We start from the raw sequence: 15,424 nt of genomic DNA, 5'->3' as shown, positions 1-15,424 counted from the left end.
AGGCTATCGATAATGACATATGCACAGACATGACTGCGAGTTGTAGAATGCGCAACACATATCACCATTGTGACACGTGAAGTAATACCCTTAACAACCCCTGTTCACAACAGGTGCTAAGTCCAAACTATAGTACTATCGTTGCTAAGGTGTCAGGCAAACAATCACTGTGTAAACATAACATACAAGCATTCATCGAAAACACGTATAACATGCAGGGCAGTTAGCGTATAAAAAGTGGTTGCGTTGTGTGTCCATGTGATTTGATATAGGTCGCGTATGTAACACCCAAAAGTGTGTTAAGCAAAAATGGATAGAGTATACTCACAGAGCGTGTTTAGTAAGTAAACACAGTCTTGGATTGAAGGGAGCACTGGGAGATTAGCCTGATCACAGTACGATAATATAAGCGTTGAACAGTGTGTAACAGTGCGTCGAGTGAGACAAGTGAACGGATGGTGGTTCGATCGGATGACCGTCCTGACGGATGACCGTTCGGTCGGATGGTCATTCGATGGGAGTGGTGTGTTTGTACAATGTTGAAATTTTGAAGTTTTCGTTGTAGTGTAAATAAAGTCATTCGATCGGATGGTCATCCGGACGGATGGTCGTTCGATCGGATGGTTGTTCGTTTGAAAACTGATATTCTTTGAAGTTTTGAAAATTGTTTAAGTGTTTGAGATTACAAGTCACCTGGTCAGATAGTCGTTCGATCGGATGGTCGTCCGATCGGATGGCTATTCGATTGAGCAACCTTCTGTATGAAACTTTTTGTAAAATCAGTTAAGTTAGAAAGTTTTGCGGTTTAACGGAGACGGTATGACGGCGTGTTAAACAACGGGAATCACCCTGTTCGATCAGAACCAACTGTTCTTGACGAGTTTCATGTTCAACCCGTGAATCGGTCGTCTCTTCGGTAGAAATCAATTCTCAGACCGGTTCTCCACTAGAGAATGAGTAGAGAGCCCGAATGAGTCTAGATTTTAACGGTTTTGAGTGAAAAGTGAAGAATGTTGAAGAAAAGTCTGAAAACAGTTGTTAAATGTTTAGATTTAGTTGAAATCAGTGTAAAATCGTATGGAAATCCTTTAGATCCGAATCGTTCTTGATTAGATGAGGTCACACTTCAGTGTTCTTGAGAACCCATGGTGACGTCACCTTAGAACAACCCAAAATCAGCTGATTTCACGGTGGAAACGTGAGAGTTGTTGGAGAAGATGATGAGAAAGTGTGTAATGAAGATGGAAGTACAAGATTTAGGAAGAAAACTTACAAGAATCGCGAGGAATCGAGAGAAAGAGGCTGAGAGTGCACGAGTCGAACGGAGCTGTCACATCAATGAACAATTGATGTGACAGTGGGGTATTTATAGTATGAGAGGTGAGAAGGCGGTGTAGGTTAAGTGGGTCGGACGGCTGTTCGATCGGACGGCCATCCGATCGGATGGTCATCCGGTCAGATGTCCATTCGATCGGTTGGTCGTTCGATCGGAGGGCCTTTGCGAGTTGGTTTTCCGACTTTCGTTTCGTGCGTTGAGGGTTGCGTTGCGTTTAATCGAGTTGCGAGTAAGCGATGCGATAGTTTTAAACAATAGTTACACAATTAGCATAACTAACACATAACAACATAAGAGTAAGTAAACTTGCGTTTAGCGTTTGCGATTAGATAGCGTTGCGATAGAGTTGTGATTGCGTTTGCGAATTAACACCTTTAAACATATATAAACATGCACAAGTAAAACAAATAATAACACACACCCATGTAGACCAATCAAATAACTGCAATTCGAGTTGCGATGCAATAGTGATGGGATAGCGTTAAGTAGATTAGCGTTTAGTTGCGGTTGTCGCATTGTTACTTCACAAATAATAAATCGTAGTATAAAATAGCGTAAGCCAAACATATTGATTATCGAGTCGGAGAGTAAAAGCCATGATTAAGTAAGAAATGACAGATCTGAACGTTGACTTTGACTTTGACTTGTACTGTGACTCTAAAAGTCGGGTTGTTACACCTTTCCCCTATATTTATTTTTTAATATTTTTTTTAAAGTGGTTATGAGTGGAGAGGAGAAAAAATGTAATGATAAATATATAAAAAAAATATAATTTAACTGAACATAATATAAAGCTCGTAACTTATATAACTTAGAGCATTCACATTGGAACATCTATATTAGTACATTCTATATAATATACAGGAAGAAATAGAGGAAACAGAAAAAACACTAGTACATTGAAATCTCAATAATAGAGAAAGTTTTATAAGTAAGCCTCTATATTTATATAAGTAAGCCTCTGTATTTAGAGGCTCATATCCATGCCTCTATATTTTTCTTGTGAGTGTGTAGGAAAGAAAAGAAGTAATAAATTAAGTGATTATGAGTATAATAGAGAAATAGATAGAGAGTTGAATGTGAGAGTTTTTTTAAAAGTAAATTTAATTCAGAAAGTAAACTTAATTTGAGAAAAATATGTTTTTTGATTAAAGTATATAGATCGAGATAACGGATCCAATGTGAATGCGTACTTTTTTAAGATGGTTTGGTTGGCATTTAATAAAATATAAAATTTATTGTATAATGTATGTATTTACATAAGTCTTATATTTTCTATATATGGTATTTTTAATGTGGGGTGCGACCCGCATAATTTTTCTTTATAAGACGTACTAGTATTAAGCCCCTGCGTTGCAGTGGTTGTCATAAAACTGTGTTAAGTAGTAGCAATATTATATCATTGTCAACGATCAGCAACACCGGAAAAGCTATAAAAAACAAAATAAATAAAAACGCGAAAAAATAACGCCGAACGAAAAGCAGACGTAAAATCTTTGAATCACGCACGCTCGTTGCTGAGAAATTAAACCGAAACGTAAAACATAGAAATAAAATAACTAAGTCCACCTGACCCGCGTGTTGGACGAACTTGTCAAACGCAGAAAAATAGATGTGACACGACGGGCCAGACAAACCGGAAAAAATATACGAAAAAATGTTGACCCCACACGCACGTTGCGATGCGTTAACTCACAAAATTTAGAACGAAACGAAAAACTTGGGAAAGATGAAAAGTATGGTGGACCAAAATTGAAAATAAAAACCAGTTGTGATTAAATTGTAAAAGATGAAAAACTTTGGGTTAAAAGTAAAAAATAAAGGGTCTAAATTACAAAATTAAAGTTATATATTAATTTTAGATAAAGATAAGGATAAAAATAAGTGATATCTATATATTGATTATTAAATATTAAAAGAAATTTATTAAACAAATATAAATAAAATTTATGAGGTTGAAGAAAGAGAATAACATATGGCATTATTTGGAGTATGGCATTATTTGGAGTCTTTTATTATAAGTTAGATTTATCGTATTTAAGTATTATAGCTTATAAATAGGTGACGAGAATTTATACAAGCATTAATAAATTAACTGGAGTATGTTTATGCTTCAGAAGATGTAAGCCTGTACTTGATTGCTTATTGACAACAGGCCTAGGCAGGGGCATATCCTATGTACACTTAGTCGTATTACAGGCTACGCCTCAACCACGTATTCGTATTTGCAGTGTGATTTTTTTTCGGTTTTATACATAAGATATCCCTAAACATATACGAGGATACCCCTAAGAGAAGATTATGAAACTTGATATTATTTATTAAGCCCAAAACCCTTAGTAACTAATCCCAGATAATTAGTTTTATGATAATTAAACCCAAATTGTAATAACTAATAAAACTCAAATAATGAAATAATCCATTTGAACAATGCCATGGTTTGTGCCGTTGAAAATGATTTTTTCATGATGACGATGTGATGGAGCGATTTCAAGCCATGGAAAAAGGAAGAGGACAAATCTATTAGGGTGTAAGGGGCACTCCCCTAAGAGGGGAGTCCTCTCTTTTACACATAACCAATCCTCGTGTGCCACGTCAACTCCCCTCTTAAACTCCCCTAACACCCTAAATTGATGGCGGCACTCCCCTCTTAGGTGACTTGGTTTTTATTAAAAAAAATAAAAAAAATTTCATTGGTCCACTCCTCCCTCTCTCCTCCCTCTCTCTTCGGTGACTTCCCACCGCTTTCCTCCCTCTCTCCTACCTCACCGCCTTGTCGGCAGCACCCCCCCCCCCTAATCGGCAAGGGGCTTCCCGCAAGGGGTCACCGCAGGTGCCCCGATCCCCCTTAGGTGTTTGTTTTACTTTATTTATTGTCGTTTTTCTAATATTGTATGATTGCATGATAAAAAAAATTAGGATACCTCTGATTTAATGGGTTCCACCACTGGCTCTAGGCCAACCTTACGGGTGTGTTCCCGAGTTAAAAATCCCTCCCCATCCCTCCCCTCCCCTCCATGTCTTTCCAAATTGGAAAGACTATTATCAGGCAAAAAAAACCCCATTTTACCTCCCCTCCCCCTCTTAAATGGATCTCTGGAACACAGCATACGGGCCGAGAGAAAGAGTTTCTTTTAAAAAATGTTTTTCCAAAACACATGATGAATACTAAGATGTTCTAAAGACTACATCAACGCTGAGTTCTGACTTCTTAGTGATCGTAATCATTAATATGCCACATAATTTTCTATTTGATACAAGTAAAGATATGAGGTGGTATATTTCAAACGTCATACTTTCCTTCTAACAAATAAAATAAATTTCAAAAAAGTAAAAAAAGAACTCGTGTAAACTTATAATTATATTGTTTAAACTTCGAATACAGAAGTTAGTTGAGGTTATCGTCATATCGATGAAGTAAACAAAAATGCTCGCATCTGCTACAAATTCTATTCGTACTTATTTTGTCTTTTCTTGGCCAATATAATATATTTTTTTACGCAAAATTCACATAAGTGAGATTGTTGTTGAATGAATATATCATAATGGTTTAAGACAAAAACATCTTTACATTTCTTAGAATTTTATCTTATTTAGCATAAGATGCAGCAAATTGAAAACTCATGCTGGATGGATTGAATGACGATAATTTTTATGGCTTCTTGTCTTTTGGGCATTTAACATTTTTAAATATAATTTGTTTCAAAATAGCAAACATTTTCTTATAAATTATTAAGAAAACAAAGATAGTGTTTCAATTATGGGTTCATGGACGTGACAGACCCAGGATTTTTTTTCAATGGGGTCCTATGTTTTCGGTGTATAGATTTTTCACAATCTAAAGTTAGAATTTTCGGGTCGGTCAACGTGCAGGTCGGGTCGGAGAGAGGAACATAATAAAATACAATATCATAACAAAAATATATAACCATTACATATTAAAAAAAAAAACACAGTAAATGTTATTCGAATTGAAAAAAAAAAAACATTACAAATTTTAAAGAACAATGGGGATGATTTATTGAGCCTAGAACCTCGAAAAAGAAATAAATACATAACAATACACCACTACATTAGACATGAACTCGTGACCCCTTTGTTGGTATACAAAGGGATTTACTACTACACTAGCTTTACTATTGATAATATGAGGTCCAACTAAATATTTTTATTGGGTTCTTACAACCAACTACCTTACAAAATTTAATACACCGAATCTACTATATTTTTTTAAAAAGATTGGGGTCCAGGGACCCCAACCCACTATATGTGGGTCCGTCCCTGGTGGTTGTTGGCCGGCCACTAGCTCCTCGAACCATCTCATTGCCTCCTTTCACCTTCTTCCCCCTCTCATAGAGATGATACATGTGGTGGTTTCTCTCTAGTAGCCTCGTCTACACCTTCCTGAGTTTCACAAGTGAGGCTCGCGGATGGCCCCCTCTCTCCTTTGCTGGCAGCAATAATCAGCAAACATAGTTATGAACACCGGATTTTTAGGGGGGGGGGGGGGGGCGACGCCTTTCGTAGTTTATCGGAAACCAAAACTTACATACTCAATGATATGGGATCCCTATTTTTGTACTACTTAACCCCCAAGTGTCCTATATGGCTATATTGACCCAAATACAAAACTGAATAACTTGGACTCAAAAGCAACATTCAAAATTCAAATAAAACCAACTCAAAATAGAGTATGACGGCCCATCACTTGATCCAACTAGCTTCATCAGATATAGTTAATTCTAAAGCTATGAAACATTTCGTACATAGTTAAAATGAATATTGCCCAACATTCACCAACCTTAAATCAAAATACTATAAAGTGGTCAACTTCAACAACCATAGTGCTACTCTGTTATATTTAGCACAAATTAAGGATCATACAAATTGATGCAATACAACAAAAGATTAAACCTAATTTTTTGTTAGATTTCATCAACTTATGGGGTTCTAATTTGGTCTTCCCCAATGTCCCTAAACATAAAAGATCCACCATTTAACATTAATAATAATAATAATAATAATAATAATAATAATAATAATAATAATAATAATAATAATAATAAGACTACACTTATGATCTCCTAAGTTAGAAACACATACCATCTAGGCTTATATCATTGCTACCATACTCCCATTAACAAAAAGATTGTAAAAATCAGACCGTTTCAAGACACCGAATGCCGCCCTTTTCGTGCAGGGGTTGATGACGCCAATTTCACGTCATCAGGGTTACCAGACCCAAGACTTCCCGACGAGTCCGACCCACTATTCTCCCCGGTCCCACCTTTGTTGGACCATATTTTCGTTAGCATTCGCTTTGTGGCTAATAGACCCTTGACTTTATTAACCGGTCTATTATCGACTAACGGACTCTTTGCATGACCACCGCTGCGTTCCAGCCTCAATGAGGCTAGCTCACTTCTCAAAGCCCGAAGTTCTTCGGCTGTAGCCACTGTGTCCCAATCTTCTTCAGTGTTGGTTGTGGTTGACCTCGAGCTTCCGTGAGACGCGCTGTTGAGGTCCTTGATTGCTTTCGGTAGGTCGGGTGTGCTACCTCCGGAGGAAGCCGCCGCTCGAACCTGTTCGAAGAAAAGAACTTGAACCACTACACGCATCGGGAGCCTCTCGTTTTGAACCGCGTGCATGCATGCCTCAACCGAAAGCTTCTTGCAGTCCATTAGTCGGCATATTCTCTTCCTCTCACTCTTGCTGATCCCAGGGTGTGCCTGCACCATTTTAGACCAATTTTTAATATTTAATCATTATAGATTACGGTTTACAAGTAGCAAGGAGTATTTGTACCTTGAGATACATATCAATAGCTCGGTATATCCCGTCGTGGGCCGGTCTAGAAAAACCGGAAACCTTTTCGGCAAGATCAGTGAACATTGATAAAGGCAAGTTCGGATCCTTCGCAATTTCAGCAAGATAAGAATCAATAAGTTTAGCCACCATTAACTTTGAAGCTTCTGTTAATATACCACCAGTTGACCTCCCTTCTTGAATCTCGTTTCCGTTGACTTCAAACTCACCGTTCGGGTCACGATCTCGAACCATAAACTCCTCAACTATCTTTTGAACCATTTTCACATCATACATTGTTGGTTCACCTTCATTGGCCCGAATCAAAAGATCATGAACCGAAGCCTCCTCAAGTTGTTGACCAATCTTTTTGACCAACTTGATCTTCCCCGTTTCCCCCAAGTCCACCAAAACCGCCATTTTTAAAAGCTTTAGCAAGAAACCACATGAAACACTACCTTTTTCGGAAGGCAAAAGCCCGACGATTGCGTCAACTACCGACCTAGCTCTCGTCATATCACCGCTCGGTATCACACCTTTGTTAAACCCCGGTAATCTTCTAGAAGCAAAAGCTTTTAGCGCTTCTCCAATCACTTCGTGATGTACTAACCCCTTGTTTTTGATATTCACGAGAACCCGTTTGAATAAATCTAGCTCCAGCTCAGCGAGGTCCTCCACCCACCAATCCGTCGGCACCGTCACGCTTCTAATACCTCCGTTTAACATGTGGTTATTCGTTTCTTCCGAAAGATTCTTACGGTTGTAAGTATAAGACCAGTCCACCCTAGAAACATCAACCGATACCTTCGAAGCTATAGCATCGATACACCGACTAACCAGCTTTAGTTCCTCCGACAACATCGGCATAGATCTCGTAGTTTGTAGTACTATGATCGAATCTTTCCAGCTTCTAAAAATACTTGAGTTTAAGAACACGTCGATTTTGTAAATCAGATTTCCCCTCTCCATTGTTTCGTGCATCTCGAGGTATTCGGCTGCACAGCGAGCGTTGACGACATTGTACGCGTTTAAGGTTATGGTCATACCGTAACAGAATTTGGCACATAACTCGAAAGAAGCAAGACCACCTGGAATGTCGGGAATATCGATCTCATCCCCGTTCCCGGATCCTTCGTTCATGTTTGCTACTAACTTCTGTAATCGAGCACTCTTTGACAACAACGGAAACTGCAAAAAAAAATTATCAATTAAATTTCAGACGTTTATTCCTTACTGTACAACTCGTTTAACACGTCGGAAAGCTAGATTTTACCTTGTGAAGATAGAACTTTGCTTCTCCTACGTTGATGATAATATCTGTTGCTAAATCTGAAGCCACATACCTGAACAACAATGAAAACAGAATATTATTTTAACATAAGGTGTTCTACTTTATTTCTACCTCTAACGAAATAACCCGATTATTAAAGCGAGAAATTGACATTAATAACCGTTATTCTACAAAGGCTCCTAAAAGTAAGAAGTGTAAGAAGGCATTATAGAGTGACAAATGTCCAAGAACCCAAAACCTAAACCCACTACACCACCGCCCAAAACCTAAGCCCCCACCCCACCAAAAAACCTAACCCCCCCTCCCCTCCGGGAAGAGTGACAAATGTCCAAGAACCCAAAACCTAAACCCACTACACCACCGCCCAAAACCTAAGCCCCCACCCCACCAAAAAACCTAACCCCCCCTCCCCTCCGGGAAGAGTGACAAATGTCCAAGAACCCAAAACCTAAACCCACTACACCACCGCCCAAAACCTAAGCCCCCACCCCACCAAAAAACCTAACCCCCCCCCCCCCCCGGGAAGAGTGACAAATGTCCAAGAACCCAAAACCTAAACCCACTACACCACCGCCCAAAACCTAAGCCCCCACCCCACCAAAAAACCTAACCCCCCCCCCCTCCCCCCGGGAAAAGAAAAAAAAACTATACCTCACCAAAAAACAACCCCCACCCCAAAAACCTAAAAAAACCCCTAAACCACCCCCCCCCCCCCCCCAAATCATCTAATGGATAAATTGATAACCATTACTAATCAGGCTTTATGTACAAGTTTTTGATAAGTCAAACAAAATAATTAACAGAAAGAAATGTTAGATAAGATGCATTTGGAACAAAAATTTACCAAACATAGTTGTCATCGGTCTGAAACGAATCGGGTTTGGATCCAAGTTTCATGAACTTCATCTTGAGCTGACTTTGTTAACCCAATCTGCCTTCACTCCAGAACTTATCTATCCCCACTTTTAACACCATTGACCCCTAAAAATGCAAAATAAAACCATCTTCAAGATTTTTTTTTCAAGATTTTCTTGAACAAAAACTTTGAAAACAGCTTCAAGATGAGTTTTTTTTTCAAGATTTCTTGATGGGTATTTTCTTGATGAGATTTTTATGGGTTCATTTAAATGAGAAGGAAGAAATAAGATCTGAGTAATGTGTGATTAAGAGGGGTGTGTCCTGGTTAACCAGCAAAGCCCACAGACTCCGGGTTAACCCAGGAGACAAACCCAACAGTAACACACACTCCTCCCCTCTCACTAAACTACCCTTTCTCTCTCTAGAAAACCAGTAGAGAGAGATGAAAATAGACACCCACTTCCTGTTTTGTATAATTTCTCTCCAGAAACTATCACTCTTGCTGTTTCTTGTATCTTTTTTAATAAAATCTTGAAAAAAGATTTTAAAAAACACTTCAAGTTTACATTTTTAATCTTGAACATGTATTTAAAGATTACCTTTGAAACACTGCAAAACAGATGGAAAACAGCATCTTGGAATAAGTTGCATTAAGCCATTGAAAGGGCAGACAACAAGCATCTACTGATCTGTTTTAGTACCAAAGAAAACAATTAAGTAATGGTAAAATAAGAGGAAAAAAAATCAGTTAATTAACTAACAAGTGAACAACAACAACAACCCATATGAATAGATACTCACTAACCAGAATCAAATTAAAAAAAAAAAATGATAAATCCCACTTGAATTCAAGAAACCAAAAACCCACATCAAAATGGTACCAAAACAGCATCTTTAAATCTAAAATGATATTTTGGACCATGTGGTGGAAAAAACAGAGCACCCACATGAACAGTCATTTGAGAGATGATCAAAAATGGAAGCTTTTGTGGGAGGGGGGTTGTATTACTGTGTAAAGAGACAACAAAACAAACACTATGCTATCCCCACCCAAACAACAACACACAAAGACATAGAGACAGAGATTAGATTAGAACAAGACAAGGTGTTTTCCATATTCTGTGTCCACTAAAAAGCAGAAACCATTTTACACTAAAATCCAATCTGAGTGCTTACACAGTCTTTTAAAGAATCCCACAGAAGAGATTACAGAAGCACTAGTGTGTTTCTTTCTTTGTTAAGAATCTTTGCTTTTAGTTTTGAAGCCCTAATTTAATTGTTTGAAAGATGAAGGGGTGCTTTCAAGTTGAAATCTTTTTGGTTTGGTTGGGTGAATCATTTGATGTAGTGATTAAGATGAAGACTCCGAGAGCCCAATCTGCTATGTTATGCACGCCAATGCTGACAATCTGCTTTTTTGTTCCCCCCTTTAAATGTGGACTTTGTACTCTCCTCTCCTCTCCCCTCCTTGTGTGTAAAATACTAAAATTGTGATTCACACCCCAAGTTTTACTTTTTTTTTTTTTTTTAGTAAACTGCCATTTGGTCCCTGTAGTTTGGGCACTTTTGTCATTTTAGTTCAAATCTTAAACTTTTTAAATCTGAGTCCCTGTGGTTTCGTTTTTGTTGCCATTTTGGTCCAAAACTCAAATCAGGTCAGATTTAAAAAAAAAACCCAGCTATTTTGTCCTTTCCTCAGGGGCATTTTGGTCATTTTGCCTGCCCCAACCACTAAATACTTTATAAATCCCTTTTCTCTCTCTCTACTATCATCTACAGACCTGTCTCTCTCTACTATCATCTACAAACCCGTTTCTTTCTTCTCTCTCACTTTATCTATCATCTCACCGATCACCCACACCTTTTCTCTCTGATCACCGGCAACCGCACACCCCAAATCCCTCATCTCATCGATCACCCACACTTATCTATCTATCAGGGTGAAGTTGGTGTGAAGAAGAGGAAGGAGATGGTTGTTTTGGATATGAATACGGTTCCTAATGAGGGGGAGTAAGTGGTTATACGGCGGCGCGTGATGTTTGTTTTGGATCTGAATACGGATCTGAATTGTTCTAACAGGTCTGTAGATACAGTGAGAGAGAAGAGAGAGAGGTCAGGTCGCCGGAGCCTGAGGAGCTCAGGTCGCCGAAGCCGGAGGAGAGACAGGTGATGGTGAGTTTTTGCTGTCAAGAATCACAACGGTAACAACAATCCTCTGTTTTTTTAGCAATTCATCATCTGTGTATTTGTTTTTAATCATAAAGTTTGTATCTTTAGGATTAAAGAATGAAGAATCAACAATGGTGTCATGAAATCAAGACAGAAAAAGAATCAGGTTTGATTCATTCTTTGTGGATGGATATATGATAGGCTGTTGTAAATTGGTTGATTATAATTTGGTTGTTTGTAATGGTTGTGTGTAGATGCTTGATGAGGTAATTGTTGCACCGAATCAAGAAGACAAGGGTGAAAATGTTGAAAAGAATGTGATAACGAGGTCGTTGTGTGTAGATGTTGCGGTGCGGATGGTGGTCGTGCAGTGGGGGTTGAGAAGAGGTGGAGGTTGTCTTTCTGGTGGGGCGGTGGCGGGTGGAGGAGTGGTGGCGGCTGCAGATCAGGTTAGGAGGGTTTGGGAGGGTCTGAAGTAGATGATGGTGTGCCAGAGGTGGGTGAGTGAAGAAGATGATGGTCTACATCTTTTGTTTAATTTAATTTAGTTAATATGTTATATTAAAATTAAATGACCAAAATACCCCTGAATAAAAAGACAAAATAGGCAGGTTGCAACAGTAAAAAAAGAGGGTTTTTGAGTTTTGGACCAAAATGGCAACAAAAACGAAACCACAGGGACCAAGATTTAAAAAGTTTGAGATTTGGACTAAAATGGCAAAAGTGCCCAAACCACAGGGACCAAAATGGCAGTTTACTCTTTTTTTTCTTCGAGTAAACTGCCAAAATGGTCCTCGAGGTTTGGTTGCTTTTTCACATTAGTTCAAAACTCAAATCTTTTGAATCTGGGTCCCCGTAGTTTCAATTTTGTTGCCATTTTCATCCAAAATCAAAATCTGGTCAGATTTTTCAGTTCAAATCCAGTTTTTTGTCTTTTTTCCTCCCTTTTAACGAAGGGCAAAATGGTCTTTTAACATTTTATTATAACAATTTAAAAAAGTCAGACCATTTTGCCCTTCATTAAAAGGGGGGAAAAGACAAAAAGTTGAATGTTAACTGAAAAATCTGACCAGATTTTGCTTTTGGATGAAAATGACAACAAAATTAAAATCAAAGAGACCTAGATTCAAAAGGTTTGAGTTTTGGACTAAAGTGGCAAAAGTGACCAAACCTCAGGGACCATTTTCGCAGTTTACTATTTTTCTTTTTTGTAGCGTTTGAAACTAATCCCGGTATTTGAGTGAGCTTCATTGAAATAAGATGTCAACCGTCTAGGTTATAATTTGATTTCCTTAGCGTTTTCTTGGCATGTAGATTTTTTTAGGACGTATGCTCGATATTACTCTTTCTTGTCACATTGCTCTTTCATGTGTCGCGTCTTTAGTTTTCTTTTCGCTTTTATATTAGTGGTGGTTTACTACGATAATTATTAGCATTTTGCGTTTAGATGTTGCTTTGAATCTCTTAGCCACACCTTTATGTTATTGGGATTACTATACTTTCTGAAGTCGGAATCTCATTAAAAGGAGCATCTATATCTAGTGGGATACAGGAAAAGTTTGCCATAATCCTACCCTCTTAGACTAATAACTTTGAAATGGCATTATGATTTAGTTTATTCAGCTTAGATTAAATCATTTTTAGATTCCAAAACTTTGACTAACAATTTAACCAAGGATGAGAGAAAAACGTGAACATGGCGGGAATACTTAACCAGAAACATTTTGTATTCTTTGCGGGGAAGGGGTCGAATCGGTGGAACATTTGTTCACGGGTTGCATCGTCTCTGCGGGAGTTTGGAATCGGTTTTGTGAGTGGGCTAAGATCCCTCCTTTCCTTGTTTTTCCTTTAAAGACATGCTGGACATTCACAAAATAGGGGGAATTGATTTCAGAGCTAAGGAGATTATCCGCGGTTTGGTCGTTGTGGCGTGTTGTGTGATTTGGAAAGTTAGGAACGAGAATGTTTTTGCTAATGACAGAGGGGAGAGTGCGGTTATTTTTGGGGAGGTTAGATTCTTGGGCTTTTTTTGGTTAAAACGTAGGTCCAAACATAAGAACATTGTTTGGAGAGAATGATGTAATTATCCGTTATATGTTGTAGTTGGTTTATGGTGCGGCCCTGTGCTTTTTTTCAGGCCGGCCGGTTTTAATAAAGTTCGTTTTTCAAAAAAAAAAAAAAAAAAAAAAACTTAACCCGAAACATTTGAACGGTATGGGAGCATAATTGGGATGATATTAATTATAAGTTTATGTTTTGGAGATAGATGCAGTATTAGGCATATGTCACATGGATGTATCAATTATGCGTATAAGGCTAGACATATTAATATATTATATAATTTAAAAAATATAATAAATGTATTTGAAAATTGCTAACGAAGTATTTCATATTTCACGTTGATTTAAATGTAAGCATAAAACGGTTTACTAGTAGTGAAAATCTCAGGGAGTAATGCTTACCACACAATACATAAACGGTCTATATGATGCCCACAAAGAAACTCACATATCTAACAATTTTATACCACAACTTATCATAGCTAAAATGATTTTATAAATGGGTCATAATGAGAAAGCTGAAACAATAGTATACTAAACAGTTCGAAGGACCAGCTTTAATGAACAAAGGGTGTTAATATTAACACATGGTAAAATATTGTTTTAACATGGTGTATAGTTGTATACGGGTCGTATAAGGTTATACGACCCGTGTAGAATAAAATGAACTGACAAAGTCTGTGGGCACCAGTGGCGAATCTTGAAAAAAAAGTTCGGGATGTCGGAAGGTAACGGACCTAAAAAAATTCCTATCGCGTAGTTTCGAGGTGTATGTTCGGGTCGGACGTCGATGATTCGATTCGATGCGGGTCGGGTCAAACTTTAATATCAAATAAAAAACTTTCTCAAACGTTAAAAAAGAAGTTATCATTTTATTCTTCCCAATAGTATAATCCAATAACAAAACAAGTTAAATCATCCTAAATTTCAAACTCTAATTTCTATCTAAATCAAATCATAATAAGATTAAACAAATAAAATTAGACATAGTTACAGAAAGACTCAACAAGTTTAGGGCAAAAATTCGGACCAATTTCACCCCTAATTGCAACCTAAATCACATAAATTGCAGCCCTAAATTAAACCTAAAGATAAAAAACACATACCTTTAATCTTATAAAGATTGAAGAAGTCGAACAAGAGTACAAGACCACAACAACGAGCAGCGTTTTAGCTTCTGTTCTCGAACAAGAAGCTGAAGTCGAACAGTTCTGGAACCTGCGTTTTCCCCCTTCTACATTTCTGGCTTGTGGCTTCTGTTCTTTTGGTCGATGTCCCAAAGTAAACGAAGTTGAGTTTTTTTTTTTTTTTTTTATAGGATAAGCTTTTATGTTGGGCTATATAATGGTTTAATTTGGGTTATATAATATACATTCTAGTATTCTACCAAATATAATGATTTGGGCTATAATATTTGGGCTATATAAATAAAAAAAAAATTAGAACCGGGGGGGTCGAAAACGTATATACCTAATTTTTTTTATAAATCCGGGGGTCGAAAACGTATATACCTACAAAATCCTATACGAAACCTACATATATAACATTAATGACCGAAAAGTTCGGGGGGTCGGGCGTCCCTCCCCGCCCCTTAAATCATGTGCCCCTGGTGCGCACAGCCTTTGTCAGTTTATCTTATTCTATACGGGCCGTATAACTTTATACGGCCCTGAAACACCCACTTTCCATAAAGTCAAAAGTCAATACTTTAACGACCAAAATCATGACCCAATTTAAACTTTTTTACATATCAATAGAACCAACATAAAATTCCTTACAAAAACCATTGCGTTTTAAACATTTACCACCAACTAGAATTTACAAGACACAACATATTAAGGTTTTAAGTCTAACTACTAAACATAAGCTAGTTACAACAAAAGTATTTTGACCCATTAACATCGT

The 15,424-nt window shown here is 37.7% G+C and overlaps 1 protein-coding gene and 1 long non-coding RNA gene across 5 annotated transcripts; one reads left to right on the top strand and one right to left on the bottom strand.

Moving 5' to 3' along the window:
* Window positions 1-6,154: 6,154 nt before the first annotated feature.
* LOC110885795 (BTB/POZ domain-containing protein NPY2) lies at window positions 6,155-10,762 on the bottom strand. Of its 4 annotated transcripts, none has more exons than XM_022133499.2 (6): window positions 10,467-10,762; window positions 9,890-9,979; window positions 9,277-9,413; window positions 8,415-8,484; window positions 7,142-8,329; window positions 6,155-7,065 (listed from the first exon to the last, which is right to left on the bottom strand). In XM_022133499.2, exons 3-6 carry the CDS (start codon window positions 9,336-9,338, stop codon window positions 6,505-6,507), a joined length of 1,881 nt encoding a protein of 626 aa, XP_021989191.1. In that variant the 5' UTR covers window positions 9,339-9,413; window positions 9,890-9,979; window positions 10,467-10,762; the 3' UTR covers window positions 6,155-6,504. The 4 variants fall into 4 exon arrangements, with proteins under 4 accessions (XP_021989191.1, XP_021989194.1, XP_035834897.1 ...); XM_022133502.2 differs by lacking the exon at window positions 10,467-10,762 and adding an exon at window positions 10,238-10,412; XM_035979004.1 differs by lacking the exon at window positions 10,467-10,762 and adding an exon at window positions 10,092-10,253.
* A 323-nt stretch (window positions 10,763-11,085) lies between these two features.
* On the top strand, window positions 11,086-12,065 carry LOC118483323. The gene is made up of 3 exons (XR_004870347.1): window positions 11,086-11,491; window positions 11,568-11,625; window positions 11,714-12,065. It is a non-coding gene; the product is annotated as an uncharacterized LOC118483323 (long non-coding RNA).
* Window positions 12,066-15,424: the final 3,359 nt, after the last annotated feature.

This window comes from Helianthus annuus, chromosome 10, assembly GCF_002127325.2.
Source record: "Helianthus annuus cultivar XRQ/B chromosome 10, HanXRQr2.0-SUNRISE, whole genome shotgun sequence".
NCBI classification, from domain to species: Eukaryota; Viridiplantae; Streptophyta; class Magnoliopsida; order Asterales; family Asteraceae; genus Helianthus; species Helianthus annuus.
Note: the sequence above shows the minus strand (reverse complement) of the source record. Positions and strands in the feature narration are given on the sequence as shown.